Source organism: Physella acuta, unplaced genomic scaffold (genome assembly GCF_028476545.2).
Source record: "Physella acuta isolate Inbredline_101_S28 unplaced genomic scaffold, ASM2847654v3 ptg000200l, whole genome shotgun sequence".
Taxonomy (NCBI): Eukaryota; Metazoa; Mollusca; class Gastropoda; family Physidae; genus Physella; species Physella acuta.
Window position 1 is genome coordinate 503434 of NW_026731719.1, and position 24067 is coordinate 527500.

Consider the following 24067-nt stretch of genomic DNA (forward strand, 5'->3'; position numbering starts at 1 on the left):
ATCTACAGGTACAGGGGTTGTGTCGCCCGACCCCACATCTACAGGTACAGGGGTTGTGTCGCCCGACCCCACATCTACATGTACAGGGGTTGTGTCGCCCGACCCCACATCTACAGGTACAGGGGTTGTGTCGCCCGACCCCACATCTACAGGTACAGGGGTTGTGTCGCCCGACCCCACATCTACAGGTACAGGGGTTGTGTCGCCCGACCCCACATCTACAGGTACAGGGGTTGTGTCGCCCGACCCCACATCTACAGGTACAGGGGTTGTGTCGCCCGACCCCACATCTAGAGGTACAGGGGTTGTGTCGCCCGACCCCACATCTAGAGGTACAGGGGTTGTGTCGCCCGACCCCACATCTACAGGTACAGGGGTTGTGTCGCCCGACCCCACATCTACAGGTACAGGGGTTGTGTCGCCCGACCCCACATCTACAGGTACAGGGGTTGTGTCGCCCGACCCCACATCTACGGGTACAGGGGTTGTGTCGCCCAACCCCACATCTAGAGGTACAGGGGTTGTGTCGCCCGACCCCACATCTACAGGTACAGGGGTTGTGTCGCCCGACCCCACATCTAGAGGTACAGGGGTTGTGTCGCCCGACCCCACATCTACAGGTACAGGGGTTGTGTCGCCCGACCCCACATCTACAGGTACAGGGGTTGTGTCGCCCGACCCCACATCTACAGGTACAGGGGTTGTGTCGCCCGACCCCACATCTACGGGTACAGGGGTTGTGTCGCCCAACCCCACATCTAGAGGTACAGGGGTTGTGTCGCCCGACCCCACATCTACATGTACAGGGGTTGTGTCGCCCGACCCCACAATATCTACAGGTACAGGGGTTGTGTCGCCCGACCCCACATCTACGGGTACAGGGGTTGTGTCGCCCGACCCCACATCTACATGTACAGGGGTTGTGTCGCCCGACCCCACAATATTTACAGGTACAGGGGTTGTGTCGCCCGACCCCACATCTACATGTACAGGGGTTGTGTCGCCCGACCCCACAATATCTACAGGTACAGGGGTTGTGTCGCCCGACCCCACATCTACAGGTACAGGGGTTGTGTCGCCCGACCCCACATCTACATGTACAGGGGTTGTGTCGCCCGACCCCACAATATCTACAGGTACAGGGGTTGTGTCACCCGACCCCACATCTACAGGTACAGGGGTTGTGTCGCCCGACCCCACATCTACATGTACAGGGGTTGTGTCGCCCGACCCCACAATATCTACAGGTACAGGGGTTGTGTCGCCCGACCCCACATCTAGAGGTACAAGGGTTGTGTCGCCCGACCCCACAATATCTACAGGTACTAGGGTTTAATCACCTGCATTCCCCCCCCCCCCCCCACACACACACATAAATACAGGTACTTTTGTTATACCCCTACGCCAACCCCTCCCCATACCCCCTCCCCATACCCCCCTCCGTTAAAAATAAATGAATTCTTTAGAAACTGGGATAGCATCGCTAACTCTCTCTCCCCCCCCCCCCCCCAAATTTCTGCAGGTACTTAGGTTGTAACCTCCCCCACCTCTCAATATCTATACTGATGCTGTATCGCCAACAATTACGAAAAAATTATGCTAACGAAAACTTCAGCGCAAACAAAAGCAAATAACGCAAACAAAAGCGCAAAGAATAACGCAAACATAAAAATAAAATGCAAACTTAAAAGTAAACAATACAATAATACTAACGCAAACATAAAAATAAAATGCAAACTTAAAAGTAAACAATTCAATAATACTAACGCAAACATAAATAAAAGATAAAGGGATATAATTTGTTTAATTTTTCAGATGCAGTCATGATTTCTGTAAAGTATGATATGTTTATTTTGATTTTGTTTTTACGCTTAGCGTCTATTACAATAACAAAAAATTTTAAAATGACATTTTTTTTTTACAATTATAAAATTGAATTGGATAGACATCAATTTATTTTTGGGTTAAAAATTTACTACTTTAAAAATATTGCACAATGGTGATCGAGTGTTTGACTTTACGTATGCCTGTTTCTTTCATACAAACAATTCGGCAACAAACGAACAACTACCATAGACAGAGATGTTGAACTGCACATAACATTTATAATTTTTGTTTACTCACAAATTCAGCTCCAGCTTTAAGCTCAGACCCTCTCAGCCCACCTCACTGAAAACAAATACGCTTCTATTTTGTCTGCTTACAAGCTTTTATTTAACTCCCTTCCTCGTCAGTCTGTCGTCAGTTTGTCGTCAGTCTAGATCGAAACGCCCGAGCGAAATTGCAGGCACTCCTAACTGACAGATAATGTTCGTAATTGGTACGTGGGTCAAGACATGAAGATAATGCATCATGACATTCAATTTGACTTAATTGGTCGCCTGATTAATTTTTTATGAATTAATTAAAAATTTGACCAAATTAGCAGGCAGTCCTATCCAACTACTCCACACGCATCATCACGTTCAATATGTGCGCAATGGTTTTTAGTCATGCAACTCCATTGTAAATAAAAACATGTAAAGTACTAAAAAAAAATCATAAAAATAAGAAGTTTTAATAACAAACTTTTCTGTAATAATTAACTAAAAAGGAGAAAATAAATTATACACTACTATTTAAATAACTATAACGAAAAGCGTGGGTCTCTTCTCAAATATTAGTAAAGGTATCCAATAGGTACTAAAGAAACCCACACTTTCCTTTATAGTTATTTAAATAGTAGTGTATAATTTATTTACTCCTTTTTAGTGCATTATTACATAAAAGCTTGTTATTAAAACGTTTTTTATGATTTTTTTTATTTAACAGAACGTTGAATCACCATTTAATTACACATTTTTTATTATACTGTGTAAAAAAAATTTTATTAGACGTTTTGTCTAACATATCAATAAACCATCTTTAATGAATGCAAGTATACGTCAGGAAGCAGTGACGTCGCGGTGCGGCACTACATGGTGTCACCCCCCCCCCCCATCGCTACACACAACAAAGGGGATAAAAATATATATGTGTATATGTATATATATATATATATATATATATATATATATATATATATATATATATATATATATATATATATATATATATATATATATATATATATATATATATATATATATATATATGTGTGTGTGTGTATATATATATATATATATATATATATATATATATATATATATATATATATATATATATATATATATATATATATATATATATATATATGTGTGTGTGTGTGTATATATATATATATATATATATATATATATATATATATATATATATATGTATATATATATATATCTATATGGGGGAGGGTGTGAATGTGTATGTAAATCGTGATGGTCAATGTGTATTTATAACTATTATAAGACTTAAAAACGAAATATTCTGTCACTATTGCAAATCTGTATCAGTCCTCACAAGCCGATGATAAAAATTGTCCTACTAAAGCGAACATGACAAGGTAATCTGACGCGGTCTGTGGCAAAACAAAATGCAGAATCCGATTGGGTTTTATAATATAAATAAAATAGAAACCGAAAGTAGAGTTATAGAAAATCGCTCAAAACTTCATTAAAAAAAACTAACTACGAATATAATCTAATACTCAATTAAGAAATTTCATTAAGTAACTGAAACGGTTTTGAAGTTCTCGTGTCTATAAACATACCAAGTTTTTCCAACTCAGGAAATGTAATGTAAAACGTAGAGATAGATGCAAATCTTCATTGCGATATCTTAGCACTCTAACTGTACTTGATCTGTAGTTCGTACATTTGTCAAATGGTAGGCGCTCTGTTAGAAATACATCAAATACACAGTATGTCTTGATTAATAATTTATTGATTAATGAAGTATTGATTAATATTGCATTAATTAATGATGCTTTGATAAATAATGTTTGATTAATGATGTCACGATTAACGATGTGTTGATTAATGATGTCAAATTAACGATTTGTTGATTAACACGCATTTCTTTGTCGTCTCCAGGTAGTCCTGTCATCAATTTGCAAACAAATCAACCGGTAAACTTTTCTGACACCCAGATCACTGGTAAACTTTTCTGACACCCAGATCACTGGTAAACTTTTCTAACACCCAGATCACCGGAAACTTTTCTGACACCCAGATCACCGGGAAACTTTTCTCACACCCAGATCACCGGTAAACTATTCTAACACCCAGAACGTGTGAAGCGAGAGACGCCACATACCGGCTTGTATGTTTTGTGTTTTCGACATCTGAAATTATCGATTTGGATATTATCGATTTGGATATTATCGATTTGGATATTGGCAACCTTCGATCAGCTCATGATCTCTCCTGACAACAGCAGGGAAGGACAACTAAAAATGGTTGCCAGAAAATGGTAAGTAGCAACTGCTTGTCTTCGAGGATAAATCATGGCAGATCATGACAGATCATGGCAGATCATGGCAGATCATGGCAGATCATGGCAGATCATGGCAGATCATGGCAGATCATGGCAGATCATGGCAGATCATGGCAGATCATGGCAGATCATGGCAGATCATGGCAGATCATGACAGATCATGGCAGATCATGGCAGATCATGGCAGATCTTAGATATTTTATTAGCTAAATAAATTAAATCATCTCGTTACTGAATGAAAGACAAAAAAATTGAAATGAATCCACCCTAGGTTAACCCGACCACCAAATTACTGAATGAAAGATAAAAAATTAGAATGAATCCACCCTAGGTCAGGGGTCGGCAACCTTTTGAGATGGAAGAGCCAATAGTTACAATTTACAAAATGACCCAGTTGTTAAAGAGCCACAATCATTTTTATGTCATTAGTATGATCTTTGAATAGGATTTAATATATATATATATATATATATATATATATATATATATATATATATATATATATATATATATATATATATATATATATATATATATAATTTATAATAAATAGCTTTAAATATTTGAAATATTCTCATTTGTTTTTGTGTTGAAAGGGTCTACTATAAACGTAAGAGCGAAATCTCTCAGCGAAAAGATCCTTCATTTTGTTTATAGTAATGCTAAAGTGATCCATGTTAATAGTAGCATTGGTTTCATCACGTTCCAGATTTTTAGTAATTATGTAATTTACCGCTCTTCATGTCTTTAACAAAAAAAAAGTATATTTTTTTCGAAACAATCCACTTCTTCAAGCAAGGCATAGGCTGGGTTTTTCCTTCCTTTCATTTTTTTTATTTAGCTCGTTTGGTTTCTTTATGATACCCTCATGAAGTTGAATGTTTTGATTCGGAATTAACAATTTAATAGAAAGTACATTGAAATAATGAGTAACTAAATAGTCTAATAGAATAGTGAGTGTTACTTGTTTATGTTTATTATTATACTAGCCGTCCCGGCCAGGCCCTGCTCTGGCTTCTGTGAAAAACCTTTCTGTTAAAGACCATTACCTGTGTGTTTAGTAATCATCATAAACCCGGCATTGCCCACCCAAACCACAACCAACCAAAACCAAAACAACAAAACGCCAACATAACGCTAACACAATTACAAATACAAACGAAAACAAAAACCTAACAACAAACCCAACCACAACCACAAACACCAATACAAACACAAAGAAAAAACTAACAAAAAAACAAACAAAAACAAAAACCTAACAACAAACCCAACCCCAACCACAAACACCAATACCAACCAATAACAACACAAAAAAAAACGAAAAAGCAAACGAAAACAAACCAAATCCAAACGCAAAACCAACCAAAAACACAAATACAAACCCAAAGAAAAAAACACAAACAAAAACGAAAAAAGAAAGAACAAAAACGAACAAAAACAAACCGCAACCACTAACGCAAACCCAACCTAAACACAAAGAAAACACTAACGCGAACATAAACGCAAAGTGATCACAGTCTAGCCCGGGGCGGAATCGCCTGTTTTAGCTTAATAAAAGACTATAGTACCCCAACTTATTCATAGTCTTTTGCACTCACTTAAACGAACGCGCCTGTTTCAATTATTTAATGAACAATTATAATACTCCAAGCTTATCCGTAAAATACCTACAACATTTGAACTTGATCAATCCCCGCTAATTATGTAATTATTTTTTTCCCAACACCAAAACAAAGTAATAAAAAGTAAATTCTTTTCCACTAATGCAATGGTTTTATAAAGGTGAGTAATTGTGTTTTCCTAATTTATCAAAGGGAAGTAAGTGGTATAGGACTAAATAAAGACATAATTAGAATTTTCGTAAAAGATGATATTTTTTTTTTAAACTTGTGTTTAATGAACATGCCGAAAATTATTACTTTCAGTTTGATAAATGAAAATTATTTCCCAAAACTTTCAATATTAAATTTTTAACTCATAAATTTAGACCATAATGACTTTAATTATCTAACACTTAAATCCATCGAAGATCCACGACAAACATATGTGTTACATACAGAATTGAGCTTTATATATTAGATTGTTCATTACCGAGTGTTGCAGAACAATATTTTAATGAGTTTTAAAAATTAAATAAAATAATTATAATTTTTTGTGCATGGAGCTAAAGAGCCGCAACTTGACATCATAAGAGCCGCATGCGGCTCGCGAGCCGCAGGTTGCCGACCCCTGCCCTAGGTTAACCCGACCACCAAAACCTGTAGGGATCCGATGCACGAATGTTCTCCAATACAACACGTTAAGAGGCTCGCTACCGGCTCCCATAAGCAGCTACCGGCTATCATAAGCAGGTGCCGGCTCCCATAAGCTGATGCCGGCTCCCATAAGCAGGTGCCGGCTCCCATAAGCAGCTACCGGCTCCCCATACCAGGTGCCGGCTCCCATAAGCAGGTGCCGGCTCCCATAAGCAGGTGCCGGCTCCCATAAGCAGGTGCCGGCTTCCTTAGTATTATGTAAGCTTGATCCAGGCCTAGAGGGGGGGGGGGCAACCCTGGAATGTTTAGTCAGGAACGATAACTCTCCTCAAATGTAAGGGAGAGTAGCGGGCACATAGACGGAGTGACAGGGCGGTCATGCCACGCCCACCTTTTGTCATGTGCCCGCCCCCCTGTACACTGTGTGGAAAACGACAGTCTTGGCTGACGCTCTATGTAGACTATGTAAGTATTTCAAATAACCAGGTACCGTTAAATATTTCACTCACTGGATTCGTGAAAAGCAGAGAATTTTTACCTGCAGGGTAAAGGTGATTTTATTTTAATTCGCATCGATTCCCTTACACTTTAAATAAACGATATTTTTTTATAACCATAATTCTCACACATAATTCATTTAAAAAAAAAAAAAAAAAAAAGGTTGATTAAGGCTTGAAGAATTACCATGTAGCGCATTAAGTTAACATGTGCTGATATTTATTAATGAGAATTAAGCGGGAGTGATCCCCCCTGAACTTTCTTACATAGTCTCTAAAAGAGTATGGGATGTACGATACGTTGTAGAAACACAATGTCATTAGGGTAGGTTTTTATGAGTATATGATATAAAAATTACCAAAGGCTGAAGGCTTTCGAGAAATCGGAAGTAAATTACCCCTTTGGGTTACCGGAAACCGTAAAAGTTGATTGGAAGTCAGCGTGTATACTAAATTTCGCCCACCAAACTAAAACGGTACGCAAGACATCGGTATTTTAGAAACTGGGGTAAAGTAGGGCCTACCTTATCCATACATCAGAGGTCATTCTACAATTGAAAAACATTTAAGTATAAGATAGTTTACTCAAATAAGAAATTTCGCCTACCTAACTGAAACGGTACTCAAGTTATTGTGTTCCCATTGAAATACCATTCCCGGTTACCGGAAATCGTTAAGAAGTTGTCAGAAACCTTTGCACACAATCAATATTTAGTGTGAAATTCGGTTCACTTTACTGTAACGATACTCATTTTAGCGGTGTTTTGAGAAAACGGAAATGGGGTGAGTACCACTTCCGTTTACCGGAAATCGCTTAAAGTTTATAGAAAATTATACATTTGATACAACACTTTTCTATGAATTTTTTTTCAACCTAACACACACACACACACACACACACACATACACACACACACACACAATGACAACATTGCATGAAGCGTAGCATGAAGGAATCAATCGTTGATATTTAAGAAAATCGTTCTTTCTATCTTCTATCTGCAGAACGAGAACACATCCTCTTTACAACAAACACTAGAACTTTGGAATGTTTTAAGCGTCGAAAAGTAAAAATTGGAAATAAATTATTTAAATAGTTCACGTAAAACATGGTAGGACCCATCAACAAAATCTACGTTAGTAGGGGCAGTGTCGTGTATTTCCAAGTTAGGTTAGTCCATCAACGGCATTTCATTTTCACCAACATAATTCATGCTTTGTTTTTTATAGCAACCTTAGCCTTAAACTGTGACCCAGCCTTACATTGGGACCCAGCCTTAGCCTTACATTGTGACCCAGCCTTACGTTATGATCCAGCCTTACATTGTGACCCAGCCTTAGCCTTAAACTGTGACCCAGCCTTAGCCTTACATTGTGACCCAGCCTTACATTGTGACCCAGCCTTAGCCTTAAACTGTGACCCAGCCTTAGCCTTACATTGTGACCCAGCCTTACATTGTGACCCAGCCTTACATTGTGACCCAGCCTCAGCCTTACATTGTGACCCAGCCTTAGCCTTAAACTGTGACCCAGCCTTACATTGTGACCCAGCCTTAAACTGTGACCCAGCCTCAGCCTTACATTGTGACCCAGCCTTAGCCTTAAACTGTGACCCAGCCTTACATTGTGACCCAGCCTTAGCCTTAAATTGTGACCCAGCCTCAGCCTTACATTGTGACCCAGCCTTAGCCTTAAACTGTGACCCAGCCTTAGCCTTACATTGGGACCCAGCCTTAGCCTTACATTGTGACCCAGCCTTACGTTATGATCCAGCCTTACATTGTGACCCAGCCTTAGCCTTAAACTGTGACCCAGCCTTAGCCTTACATTGTGACCCAGCCTTACATTGTGACCCAGCCTTAGCCTTAAACTGTGACCCAGCCTTAGCCTTACATTGTGACCCAGCCTTACATTGTGACCCAGCCTTACATTGTGACCCAGCCTCAGCCTTACATTGTGACCCAGCCTTAGCCTTAAACTGTGACCCAGCCTTACATTGTGACCCAGCCTTACATTGTGACCCAGCCTTACATTGTGACCCAGCCTTACATTGTGACCCAGCCTTAGCCTTAAACTGTGACCCAGCCTTAGCCTTACATTGTGACCCAGCCTTACATTGTGACCCAGCCTTACATTGTGACCCAGCCTTATATTGTGACAAAGCCTCAGCCTTACATTGTGACCCAGCCTTAGCCTTAAACTGTGACCCAGCCTTACATTGTGACCCAGCCTTACATTGTGACCCAGCCTTACATTGTGACCCAGCCTTACATTGTGACCCAGCCTTACATTGTGACCCAGCCTTACATTGTGACCCAGCCTTAGCCTTAAACTGTGACCCAGCCTTAGCCTTACATTGTGTCCCAGCCTTAGCCTTACATTGTGACCCAGCCTTAGCCTTACATTGTGACCCAGCCTTAGCGTTACATTGTGACCCAGCCTTAGCCTTACATTGTGACCCAGCCTTAGCGTTACATTGTGACCCAGCCTTAGCCTTACATTGTGACCCAGCCTTAGCGTTACATTGTGACCCAGCCTTAGCCTTACATTGTGACCCAGCCTTAGCGTTACATTGTGACCCAGCCTTACATTGTGACCCAGCCTTAGCCTTAAACTGTGACCCAGCCTTAAACTGTGACCCAGCCTTAGCCTTACATTGTGACCCAGCCTTAGCCTTAAACTGTGACCCAGCCTTAGCCTTACATTGTGACCCAGCCTTAGCTTTAAACTGTGACCCAGCCTTAGCCTTACATTGTGACCCAGCCTTAGCCTTACATTGTGACCCAGCCTTAGCCTTAAACTGTGACCCAGCCTTAGTCTTACATTGTGACCCAGCCTTACATTGTGACCCAGCCTTACATTGTGACCCAGCCTTACATTGTGACCCAGCCTTACATTGTGACCCAGCCTTACATTGTGACCCAGCCTTAGCCTTAAACTGTGACCCAGCCTTAGCCTTACATTGTGACCCAGCCTTAGCTTTAAACTGTGACCCAGCCTTAGCCTTACATTGTGACCCAGCCTTAGCCTTACATTGTGACCCAGCCTTAGCCTTAAACTGTGACCCAGCCTTAGTCTTACATTGTGACCCAGCCTTACATTGTGACCCAGCCTTACATTGTGACCCAGCCTTACATTGTGACCCAGCCTTACATTGTGACCCAGCCTTACATTGTGACCCAGCCTTAGCCTTAAACTTTGACCCAGCCTTAGTCTTACATTGTGACCCAGCCTTACATTGTGACCCAGCCTTACATTGTGACCCAGCCTTACATTGTGACCCAGCCTTAAACTGTGACCCAGCCTTAGCCTTAAACTGTGACCCAGCCTTAGCCTTAAATTGTGACCCAGCCTTACATTGTGACCCAGCCTTACATTGTGACCCAGCCTTAGCCTTAAATTGTGACCCAGCCTTAGCCTTACATTGTGACCCAGCCTTAGCCTTACAGCTAGGAGTTCATGTTATGTCGTTATTAAAGACAACTTTTAAAGTAGACTAAGGAGACATCATTACATTTTGACAACACTTGTTATCAGAAAAGATGATCGTTGTCCAATAGTTCAAGTGTTTTAGAAGTCTAATTTGAACCAAACTTTTCTTTTTTAGATAATAAATACATATTCTCATGATTTGAAAATTAGAAAATAATTCGATATCATGAGATAATAATTTGATACTAGTAAGATAACTAATGGCTAATAAGATACTAGTTTGATACTAATAAGATAATAACCCACATAATTTACCTGAGTGGCAGTAAGATTATGGAGATACAATATATTCACGTATGTATGTATGTCCCGGTATAGATTACAAGAATGTTGCACTTTGTAACAAAAGGATTATTTTTAAAAATAGCAGAACATGGATTAATTCGTGATTATAGCAGAACATGGATTAATGGATTAACTCGTGATTATAGCAAAATATGGATTAACTCGTGATTATAGCAGAACATGGATTAACTCGTGATTATAGCAGAACATGGATTAACTCGTGATTATAGCAGAACATGGATTAACTCGTGATTATAGCAAAATATGGATTAACTCGTGATTATAGCAGAACATGGATTAACTCGTGATTATAGCAAAATATGGATTAACTCGTGATTATAGCAGAACATGGATTAATGGATTAACTCGTGATTATAGCAGAACATGGATTAATGGATTAACTCGTGATTATAGCTAAACATGCCGTAATCTTGAATCGGCTTGTATTCACATATTTTGGGCGGACACTGGAAAAAGTATGCGTTTTCTAAATTACATTCCGTTCGGGGGGGGGGGAGACTTTTTGACTTTTTTTCGGGGAGCCCCCCCCCCCCCCCCACCCCATCCTCCCGAAGGGATGCCTGGAAGAAACTATTGATCTCTTCTGATGATTGAAAAAAACGCATGAGACTTTGCTTTTATTGTACCAAAATGACCAACCAAACCCACCTATCTAAATGAAAAACCTACCCACTTAATCCAAAAAGCCCGCCCACCTAATCCACTTTCACCGCCTACCTGATCCACTTATCCCGCCCACCTAACAACTTATCCCGCCCACCTAACTCCACCCTTTCCTGTCATGCAAGACGCCAACCAATAGAAAATCTCTTTGCATGTTTAGCCAATCACCGACGTTAAAGGTCAATTGATTGGGCACGGACTGGCCACTTTACGGGGCACGGACTGGCCACTTTACGGGGCACGGACTGGCCACTTTACGGGGCACGGACTGGCCACTTTACGGGGCACGGACTGGCCACTTTACGGGGCACGGACTGGCCACTTTACGGGGCACGGACTGGCCACTTTATGGGGCACGGACTGGCCACTTTATGGGGCACGGACTGGCCACTTTATGGGGCACGGACTGGCCACTTTACGGGGCACAGACAGGCCACTTTATGGGGCACGGACTGGCCACTTTACGGGGCACGGACTGGCCACTTTATGGGGCACGGACTGGCCACTTTACGGGGCACGGACTGGCCACTTTATGGGGCACGGACTGGCCACTATATGGGGCACGGACTGGCCACTTTACTGAGCACGGACTGGCCACTTTATGGGGCACGGGCTGGCCACACGGACTGGCCACTTTATGGGGCACGGACTGGCCACTTTACTGAGCACGGACTGGCCACTTTATGGGGCACGAACTGGCCACTTTATGGGGCACGGACTGGCCACTTTATGGGGCACGGACTGGCCACTTTATGGGGCACGGACTGGCCACTTTACGGGGCACGGACTGGCCACTTTATGGGGCACGGACTGGCCACTTTACGGGGCACGGACTGGCCACTTTATGGGGCACGGACTGGCCACTTTACGGGGCACGGACTGGCCACTTTATGGGGCACGGACTGGCCACTTTATGGGGCACGGACTGGCCACTTTACTGAGCACGGACTGGCCACTTTATGGGGCACGGGCTGGCCACACGGACTGGCCACTTTATGGGGCACGGACTGGCCACTTTACTGAGCACGGACTGGCCACTTTATGGGGCACGAACTGGCCACTTTATGGGGCACGGACTGGCCACTTTATGGGGCACGGACTGGCCACTTTATGGGGCACGGACTGGCCACTTTACGGGGCACAGACTGGCCACTTTATGGGGCACGGACTGGCCACTTTACGGGGCACGGACTGGCCACTTTATGGGGCACGGACTGGCCACTTTACGGGGCACGGACTGGCCACTTTATGGGGCACGGACTGGCCACTTTATGGGGCACGGACTGGCCACTTTACTGAGCACGGACTGGCCACTTTATGGGGCACGGGCTGGCCACACGGACTGGCCACTTTATGGGGCACGGACTGGCCACTTTACTGAGCACGGACTGGCCTCTTTATGGGGCACGAACTGGCCACTTTATGGGGCACGGACTGGCCACTTTATGGGGCACGGACTGGCCACTTTATGGGGCACGGACTGGCCACTTTACGGGGCACGGACTGGCCACTTTATGGGGCACGGACTGGCCACTTTACGGGGCACGGACTGGCCACTTTACGGGGCACGGACTGGCCACTTTATGGGGCACGGACTGGCCACTTTACGGGGCACGGACTGGCCACTTTATGGGGCACGGACTGGCCACTTTATGGGGCACGGACTGGCCACTTTACTGAGCACGGACTGGCCACTTTATGGGGCACGAACTGGCCACTTTATGGGGCACGGACTGGCCACTTTATGGGGCACGGACTGGCCACTTTATGGGGCACGGACTGGCCACTTTACGGGGCACGGACTGGCCACTTTATGGGGCACGGACTGGCCACTTTACGGGGCACGGACTGGCCACTTTATGGGGCACGGACTGGCCACTTTACGGGGCACGGACTGGCCACTTTATGGGGCACGGACTGGCCACTTTATGGGGCACGGACTGGCCACTTTATGGGGCACGGACTGGCCACTTTACGGGGCACGGACTGGCCACTTTATGGGGCACGGACTGGCCACTTTACGGGGCACGGACTGGCCACTTTATGGGGCACGGACTGGCCACTTTACGGGGCACGGACTGGCCACTTTATGGGGCACGGACTGGCCACTTTATGGGGCACGGACTGGCCACTTTACTGAGCACGGACTGGCCACTTTATGGGGCACGGGCTGGCCACACGGACTGGCCACTTTATGGGGCATGGACTGGCCACTTTACTGAGCACGGACTGGCCTCTTTATGGGGCACGAACTGGCCACACGGACTGGCCACTTTATGGGGCACGGACTGGCCACTTTACTGAGCACGGACTGGCCACTTTATGGGGCACGAACTGGCCACTTTATGGGGCACGGACTGGCCACTTTATGGGGCACGGACTGGCCTCTTTCTACTGCCGTAAAGCTGGAGCCGAGGACAATCAACCGATGACGTAGCAGGCCGTAAACGCGGGGTGCGCGGTAAATGACCTTATTATGATGAAAGAAACGGTCACAAAATGGTCACAAAATGGTCACAAAATGGTCACAAAATCCAGGTTCAAGATCGGATCGTTCACACCACTGTGAGACCATTTTTAAAGGGCGAGAAGAAATAGAGTAGCCTCCCCTGATTTCTTCTTTCTTTGTGTTATAACCTTGGTTATTCCCCTTTGTGAGCGGTCGAAATTGATCAAGTTATTACAAGTTGTATAAAGGGGTTTTATTTCTTGATTAAACGGTGAAGTCGTGTAGGAGGGGGAGAGAATGTCTAGCACAAAACTATGTGTGTGCTAGTTGAAGATAAAGGCATGAAATGGCCGTCAATGTTCCAAGAATTGAAGGATAAAATGACCAGACAAACATCCATCCTAGCGCTTGGCGTCATGCGTCAGTTGTGTGAGTCAGCTTTGAAATGAGTCTACGCTTACGTCGTGCTTACATCAAGAGCTATACACACCCACACCTTCAGCTGTAAACAGGGTGTTGATTGGTGCTGTGTGACGTCTTAGTCACCGGGCAGCTAAGTCATGACGTCTTAGTCACGGGGCAGCTACGTCATGACGTCTTAGTCACGGGGCAGCTACGTCATGACGTCTTAGTCACCGTGCAGCTACGTCATGACGTCTTAGTCACCGTGCAGCTACGTCATGACGTCTTAGTCACCGTGCAGCTAAGTCATGACGTCTTAGTCACCGGGCAGCTACGTCATGACGTCTTAGTCACGGGGCAGCTACGTCATGGCGTCTTAGTCACGGGGCAGCTACGTCATGGCGTCTTAGTCACCGGGCAGCTACGTCATGACGTCAACCACACTTTTAGTTGTATTGCACTCGTTGACTTTATTTGTTTTAAGTTTAAAAAGTGAACTTTGACCCCTTGAAGCATCGTTCTGGTTGTCACTGGCTCAGTCGGGTCAACTCTACTGCATCTACTTGTGCCATTGAGGTGACCCTTCAAGGTGTGAGTTAGGCCTTTAGTTTGTCTTTAATTAGCGCGCGGCAAGTGGTGGCTGGTTAACGGGGCTGTGGCGAGTGGACGGCATGCGTGTATGCACACACCGACCCGCCGGCCCTACAAACGCTCTCGGCTGCTGTTGTAGCGCTCAAGTGGCTCCCGTCGTTGTCGTGCTGGTCCTTGATCCAGCCAAAGATGGCGGCCGAGTAGAAAGCAATTTTGATAACTTACACCGTGTCTACATGCATACCAATAGCTGTCGACACGACGCGACACTAGAGGCTGGCCAGAAGAAACGGTCTGTTCTATTTGAAGACATCTCTAGTACAGCAGCCGGCTGTACCTGTGGTGGTGGTGGTGGTGGTGGTGGTGGTGGTGGTGGTGGTGGACGCTGGTTAGGGAGTGCGGAGCTATCGACCGCTGACCACAAGTACTGTCAACATTTGCCTGGTCGTGTGAGATGTTGACACGCGATCTGCCGCTCCAATCATTGACGCGTTAACCAGGCACACCCCTTCACCTTTCTAGCCTCGCACCCCCCCCCCCCCCCACACACACACACACATTCACACAAATAATTCCAATAGTTTCACAGTTTACTCAAGTCTTTTTTTTTTAAAAAAAGATTTGTAGTAGCCCCTACCCCTTGCTACCAAACCTCTGGCAAACCTCCTAAAAGTTGTGTATTGTTCAAGTGTATACTTGTTTTTTTTTTAAGGAATTCGAAAAAAATTGAAGTACTGATCCTAAGTTTGATTATTTTATTTCATCTCATTTAGAAAAACCTAAAAAAAAAGTGAATGCTAATAATTGGATTTCTCGATAATTCTAATTAGTTTGTGATTATAGAATATATGTGCGTCTAAGGTCTCTGGCAGAATAGTCTGTGGCAGAATAGCAGACTTCTCTAGAGTCTATGGAGAATAGCAGACTTCTCTAGAGTCTGTGGCAGAATAGCAGACTTCTTTAGAGTCTGTGGCAGAATAGCAGACTTCTTTAGAGTCTGTGGCAGAATAGCAGACTTCTCTAGAGTCTGTGGCAGAATAGCAGACTTCTCTAGAGTCTGTGGCAGAATAGCAGACTTCTCTAGAGTCTATGGAGAATAGCAGACTTCTCTAGAGTCTGTGGCAGAATAGCAGACTTCTTTAGAGTCTGTGGCAGAATAGCAGACTTCTTTAGAGTCATTGGCAGAATAGCAGACTTCTCTGGCGGTGTGCGTCTGTCGGCACTGAACTTGTTAAACGCATTAACGGAACCCAAGAAATTCTGGCGTTGACTTGTAAGAGGCAATAAATGCCTCCTTTTACCTTCTTTTATTTCGACCTTATTGCGAACTGGGATAAAAGAACGGCCTTGCGAGATGATAGTAATCAATGAGTCAGAAAGTTTGATCTGAAGGGAAAAAACCTACACAAATATATTTTTATCTGGTTATAAAACATAGGGAAGTGGCGAGCCGGTCTAGAGAAGCCGGCCTAGAGAAGCCGGCAGACAAATGCCGGTTGACTGAAGGCCTGTCAATCGTGACCCTCCCCCCACACGGCAGGTCTTAAGGTGCCAGCCAATAGGCGAGCGCCTGGGGCGGTAGGAAAGTTTGTCAACCACCGGCCCAGCTAATCCTAACGCCAGTTCTATCTTAACCTGGTGAGTGGCTGCTCGTGATTAGAACCGTTAAACTCACGTGCACGCGTGTCTTGCTCAATGCTGATGTTTTAGTGCGCACCACAATAATTAACAGAACATGTTTTACGTGTGTTAATTAGTTTTTTTTTAATTGTGTTTTGGTCGCGTGTTAACCAATAATTAGATACCACGGCAAATGTGAGGGATAAAAAAACAGAATCAAATTTGAAATTAGTCAGCTTAGAAGTTTGTGTTGAGCAAATCTTGAAGTTAGAAAGTGAAATCCGAAGTGTTGTGTGGCTTCACAAAATGGTGAAAAAATGAAGTCCTAAAATTTCAATCGGATAATGGAGATGAAACCGGTAGCCGACTGGCGTCGTAACTTTAGTCACGCTCGTACATAGGTAAGTTAGCGTTGAACTTAGTGTTGGCATGAAACATGTGTTTAATTTAGTATTAGCATTAAATATGTGTTTAATTTAGTATTACAATTAAACATGCCTTTAGCTTAGTATTAGCAATAAACATGTGTTAAACTATATGTTCGTATTTAACCGTGTGTTTAACAATAGTTAATTCGTGATGGTAGTTTTAGGAAGTATTTTCAAAAATACTTGTAATTTTAAAATATTAGTAATGATATAAAAAATATAAGAAAAAAAACAATTATTATTTATTGGAATAAAACACTAGCATAATTTATTCATGCTATTCAAAATGTCACACTTTAATACATTCTATTTAAAATAATCTACATTAATTAATTGTACTTTGAATTAATTTATATTCATTTAAAATCATTTAATTTTTAAAACATCGTCATTGTTCTAAAATGATCAGATTCTCAATAGTATTTCTTTGATATTTGAAACATTTGAAAAGCCATTTAACGCAGAATGAAAACAATAAGACATCAAACTAGATGTAAATGAAAAGATAGGTAAAGTATTGACCAGTTCTAGCATGAAATAAAATATGCCTGCGTTCCTGGGAGGCTAGTACATGTTAGAAGACGGCAAATCAAATGTAGCAGTGCGTGTTAGAAGACGGCAAATCAAATGTAGCAGTGCGTGTTAGAAGACGGCAAATCAAATGTAGCAGTGCGTGTTAGAAGACGGCAAATCAAATGTAGCAGTGCGTGTTAGAAGACGGCAAATCAAATGTAGCAGTGCGTGTTAGAAGACGGCAAATCAAATGTAGCAGTGCGTGTTAGAAGACGGCAAATCAAATGTAGCAGTGCGTGTTAGAAGACGGCAAATCAAATGTAGCAGTGCGTGTTAGAAGACGGCAAATCCAATGTAGCAGTGCTTGTTAGAAGACGGCAAATCAAATGTAGCAGTGCGTGTTAGAAGACGGCAAATCAAATGTAGCAGTGCGTGTTAGAAGACGGCAAATCAAATGTAGCAGTGCGTGTTAGAAGACGGCAAATCAAATGTAGCAGTGCGTGTTAGAAGACGGCAAATCAAATGTAGCAGTGCGTGTTAGAAGACGGCAAATCCAATGTAGCAGTGCTTGTTAGAAGACGGCAAATCAAATGTAGCAGTGCGTGTTAGAAGACGGCAAATCAAATGTAGCAGTGCGTGTTAGAAGACGGCAAATCAAATGTAGCAGTGCGTGTTAGAAGACGGCAAATCCAATGTAGCAGTGCGTGTTAGAAGACGGCAAATCAAATGTAGCAGTGCGTGTTAGAAGACGGCAAATCAAATGTAGCAGTGCGTGTTAGAAGACGGCAAATCAAATGTAGCAGTGCGTGTTAGAAGACGGCAAATCAAATGTAGCAGTGCGTGTTAGAAGACGGCAAATCAAATGTAGCAGTGCGTGTTAGAAGACGGCAAATCCAATGTAGCAGTGCTTGTTAGAAGACGGCAAATCAAATGTAGCAGTGCGTGTTAGAAGACGGCAAATCAAATGTAGCAGTGCGTGTTAGAAGACGGCAAATCAAATGTAGCAGTGCGTGTTAGAAGACGGCAAATCAAATGTAGCAGTGCGTGTTAGAAGACGGCAAATCAAATGTAGCAGTGCGTGTTAGAAGACGGCAAATCCAATGTAGCAGTGCTTGTTAGAAGACGGCAAATCAAATGTAGCAGTGCGTGTTAGAAGACGGCAAATCAAATGTAGCAGTGCGTGTTAGAAGACGGCAAATCAAATGTAGCAGTGCGTGTTAGAAGACGGCAAATCCAATGTAGCAGTGCGTGTTAGAAGACGGCAAATCAAATGTAGCAGTGCGTGTTAGAAGACGGCAAATCAAATGTAGCAGTGCGTATTAGAAGGCGGCTAATCAAATGTAGCAGTGCGTGTTAGAAGACGGCAAATCCAATGTAGCAGTGCGTGTTAGAAGACGGCAAATCAAATGTAGCAGTGCGTGTTAGAAGACGGCAAATCAAATGTAGCAGTGCGTGTTAGAAGACGGCAAATCAAATGTAGCAGTGCGTGTTAGAAGACGGCAAATCAAATGTAGCAGTGCGTGTTAGAAGACGGCAAATCAAATGTAGCAGTGCGTGTTAGAAGACGGCAAATCAAATGTAGCTTTGATTGGAACTGATGAACAAATCCGAACCTCGCTATTAGCCGTTGGTCCATTAATTATGTCGTCGTTACAATTAGTTATATTCTTTATATTCGAATGTTATAAAATAAACCACGTTTTCCTTAGTTTACACATACTAGAACGGGCTAATAGAGCTCAGATCATTTCTTTGATTATGAGTATTTTGTTATTGACACAGACATTAATTTTATTTTAGCAAGTACATGCATAGAAAGACGATTTGAAAGAATATTAGTTTAGATTTAACAAATTTACAAAGACGATTTTTGGAGATTTTAATTTTAACAAATATACGAGTGATTTGAACATATTTTAGTTTTAACTACTATACAAAGGCGATTTGAACACATTTTAATTTCAACAAATATACAAAAGCGATTTGAACATAGTTTAGTTTTAACAAATATACAAATGCGATTTGAACAGATTTTAGTTTTAACAAATATACCAAGTCAATATAAAATATCTGAACTGTTGAGAGAAATAAGGTAGCCCTATTAAAATTGTTACTTATAAAATAATAAGGAAGATATTTAAATTGTCGATGTAATTTTTTTTTCACCGAGTGACATTACATCGAACACAAATGGCATCCACGTCTCAGACACATACAATACAGGTGACTAGTGTAGGGTTCAGAGTGGGGAGGTGTGGGGGGGGGGGTATTGTAGGGTTCAGAGTGGGGAGGTGGGGGGGGGGTTGAAATATGTCACACTGACGTCTGTCAGTATGCGATCACGTGACCAGCTAACCAATGCCATCACGTGACCAGCTAACCAGTGCCATCACGTGACCAGCTAACCAATGTCATCACGTGACCAGCTAACCAATGCCATCACGTCACCAGCTAACCAGTGCCATCACGTGACCAGCTAACCAATGCCATCACGTGACCAGCTAACCAATGTCATCACGTGACCAGATAACCAATGCGATCACGTGACCAGCTAACCAATGCCATCACGTGACCAGCTAACCAATGCGATCACGTGACGGTCAACTGGTTGAATTATTGCAGGAGAGTCGAGCCTGGACTAATTATCCAGTCGGCTTTGTGTGCGCGGTACTCTGAAGTACTTACACAAGGATGTCCGTGATTTATAAAATGACTGCGCGGCAGGCTTACAACTATTGCGCGGCCGCGACAGAGCACCTTAAATGAACAGTGGCCACGGCCTTCGTTTACAACGAATTACTAAACATTTTTAAAAATTATACAAATATAAAAAGCTTTGAAAGGTGTTGCAAATTAAATAAATATAACAAACTTGCTTTCTTGAATAAAAGCTAAATTGTAAAAGATGCTTATATCTATGTCTTATTTCAAACCAACTTAACTTCTAACGAAATCATGCTGTGGGGCTTTAGGGTTACGGGAGAAAAAAAAACACATACAAACTTTACAATGGCAATCTTTTCAAAGCAATATACTAACAAAAGCAAGCATACTCAACCTATTATAGTTTAAATCAAACCACGGGGTGCGTTTGAAAGTTTACCAATTGTGCTACTGTTTCTTTAGCTGTGACAATCGTTGTAAACAGTTAAACCATACGCTGCTAGTCAGTATGACGTCACAGATCACCTGACCACCACTACCACCAACATATCACCTGACCACCACAACCACCAACAGATCACCTGACCACCACTACCACCAACATATCACCTGACCACCACTACCACCAACAGATCACCTGACCACCACTACCACCAACAGATCACCTGACCACCACTACCACCAACAGATCACCTGACCACTACCACCAACAGATCACCTGACCACTACCACCAACATATCACCTGACCACCACAACCACCAACAGATCACCTGACCACCACTACCACCAACATATCACCTGACCACCACTACCACCAACAGATCACCTGACCACCACTACCACCAACAGATCACCTGACCACCACTACCACCAACAGATCACCTGACCACTACCACCAGCATATCACCTGATCACCACTACCACCAGCATATCACCTGATCACCACTACGCCCTATGGATGATGTGAAGCTGGGCGCCCTATGGATGATGTGAAGCTATGCGCCCTATGGATGATGTGAAGCTGGGCGCTCTATGGATGGTGTGAAACTGGGCGCCCTATGGATGATGTGAAGCTGGGCGCCCTATGGATGATGTGAAGCTATGCGCCCTATGGATGATGTGAAGCTGGGCGCCCTATGGATGGTGTGAAGCTAGGCGCCCTATGGATGGTGTGAAGCTAGGCGCCCTATGGATGATGTGAAGCTATGCGCCCTATGGATGGTGTGAAGGGTGTGAAGCTGGGCGCCCTATGGATGATGTGAAGCTGGGCGCCCTATGGATGATGTGAAGCTGGGCGCCCTATGGATGATGTGAAGCTGGGCGCCCTATGGATGATGTGAAGCTGGGCGCCCTATGGATGATGTGAAGCTGGGCGCCCTATGGATGATGTGAAGCTGGGCGCCCTATGGATGATGTGAAGCTGGGCGCCCTATGGATGATGTGAAGCTGGGCGCTCTATGGATGGTGTGAAACTGGGCGCCCTATGGATGATGTGAAGCTATGCGCCCTATGGATGATGTGAAGCTGGGCGTCCTATGGATGATGTGAAGCTGGGCGCTCTATGGATGGTGTGAAACTGGGCGCCCTATGGATGATGTGAAGCTGGGTGCTCTATGGATGGTGTGAAGCTGGGCGCCCTATGGATGATGTGAAGCTATGCGCCCTATGGATGATGTGAAGCTGGGCGCCCTATGGATGGTGTGAAGCTAGGCGCCCTATAGATGATGTGAAGCTATGCGCCCTATGGATGGTGTGAAGGGTGTGAAGCTGGGCGCCCTATGGATAGTGTGAAGCTGGGCGCTCTATGGATGGTGTGAAGCTGGGCGCCCTATGGATGATGTGAAGCTATGCGCCCTATGGATGGTGTGAAGGGTGTGAAGCTGGGCGCCCTATGGATGATGTGAAGCTGGGCGCTCTATGGATGGTGTGAAACTGGGCGCCCTATGGATGGTGTGAAGCTGGGCGCTCTATGGATGGTGTGAAGCTGGGCGCCCTATGGATGATGTGAAGCTATGCGCCCTATGGATGATGTGAAGCTGGGCGCCCTATGGATGGTGTGAATTTTGTGAAGCTGGGCGCCCTATGGATGGTGTGAAGCTGGGCGCCCTATGGATAGTGTGAAGCTGGCGCACAATGGATGATGTGAAGCTATGCGCCCTATGGATGATTTGAAGCTGGGCGCCCTATGGATGATTTGAAGCTGGGCGCCCTATGGATGGTGTGAAGCTGGGCGCCCTATGGATGATGTGAAGCTGGGCGCCCTATGGATGATGTGAAGCTGGGCGCCCTATGGATGATGTGAAGCTGGGCGCCCTATGGATGATGTGAAGCTGGGCGCCCTATGGATGATGTGAAGCTGGGCGCTCTATGGATGGTGTGAAACTGGGCGCCCTATGGATGATGTGAAGCTATGCGCCCTATGGATGATGTGAAGCTGGGCGTCCTATGGATGATGTGAAGCTGGGCGCTCTATGGATGGTGTGAAACTGGGCGCCCTATGGATGATGTGAAGCTGGGCGCTCTATGGATGGTGTGAAGCTGGGCGCCCTATGGATGATGTGAAGCTATGCGCCCTATGGATGATGTGAAGCTGGGCGCCCTATGGATGGTGTGAATTTTGTGAAGCTGGGCGCCCTATGGATGGTGTGAAGCTGGGCGCCCTATGGATAGTGTGAAGCTGGCGCACAATGGATGATGTGAAGCTATGCGCCCTATGGATGATTTGAAGCTGGGCGCCCTATGGATGATTTGAAGCTGGGCGCCCTATGGATGGTGTGAAGCTGGGCGCCGTATGGATGATGTGATGCTGGGCGCCCTATGGATGGTGTGAAGGGTGTGAAGCTGGGCGCCCTATGGATGGTGTGAAGCTGGGCGCCCTATGAATGGTGTGTAGCTGGGCGCCCTATGGATGACGTGAAGATGATGGGGAGGGTTGTATTGTCTATTATGTCGGCCTAAATTGTAATGTCGCGTTTGGCGAGACTTAAGGTCAAGATAGATTCAACACAGGTGACATTCACGACACCATGACAGATACGACTCAGATGACAGATACAAGATATATCACAGATACGAAACAGATGACAGATACAAGATATACCACAGATACGACACAGATGACAGATAAAAGATATACCACAGATACGACACAGATGACAGATAAAAGATATACCACAGATACGACACAGATGACAGATACGATACAGATGACAGATACAAGATATATCACAGATACGAAACAGATGACAGATACAAGATATACCACAGATACGACACAGATGACAGATAAAAGATATACCACAGATACGACACAGATGACAGATAAAAGATATACCACAGATACGACACAGATGACAGATACGATACAGATGACAGATACGACACAGATGACAGATACGATACAGATGACAGAGAGGACCCAGGCTGCTGATGAGGACTACGGTATGAGGTTGAATAACTCAGGTAGACGAGCGACCTGATGTTCGGCCGTTATTTTCTCTGCGACACTCATATTTCACCCCCCCCCTCTCATCCCCACCCTAATAGACAGCTATTGTGTAGTTAAAGTTGTGGTTGTGATCTGGTTGTGTTGTGGTTGTGGTTGTGTTGGTCCCCAAGTGAAAACAAGAGCCTTGTTATCTAGGTTAGACGACATGAACAGGGGAACAACGGGTCTCATGTTCGTAATTGGCTTTCTGTTGTCGTTTCATAACCCCGTGTAGACGGCTTCAATCGATGGCTCGCGTCCTTCTGATCAGTTTTCTTAGCATTTTAATAAG

At 44.0% G+C, this 24067-nt stretch overlaps 3 protein-coding genes across 4 annotated transcripts in view; 2 read left to right on the plus strand and 1 right to left on the minus strand.

The window, feature by feature from the left end:
- The first annotated feature begins 4272 nt into the window (after positions 1–4272).
- The window catches only part of LOC131937150 (sonic hedgehog protein), an 89151-nt gene continuing 69356 nt past the window's right edge, over positions 4273–24067 (plus strand). Inside the window, exon 1 of one of the 2 annotated variants that reach the window (XM_059294346.1) lies at positions 4273–4383. The gene's annotated coding sequence lies outside the window, so the exon portion shown is untranslated. Of the gene's footprint in view, positions 4384–16706; positions 17084–24067 lie in introns of those variants that run through there. The other variant, XM_059294345.1, reaches the window with a different exon arrangement.
- LOC131937090 (multiple epidermal growth factor-like domains protein 6) lies at positions 4428–10659 on the plus strand. The gene is made up of 2 exons (XM_059294283.1): positions 4428–4590; positions 8390–10659. Exons 1-2 carry the CDS (start codon positions 4428–4430, stop codon positions 10657–10659), a joined length of 2433 nt encoding a protein of 810 aa, XP_059150266.1.
- The window catches only part of LOC131937091 (skin secretory protein xP2-like), a 10825-nt gene continuing 2721 nt past the window's right edge, over positions 15964–24067 (minus strand). The window contains exon 5 of the mRNA XM_059294284.1: positions 15964–16149. Coding sequence (XP_059150267.1) covers positions 15964–16149 — 186 coding nt within the window. The remainder of the gene's footprint in view (positions 16150–24067) is intronic.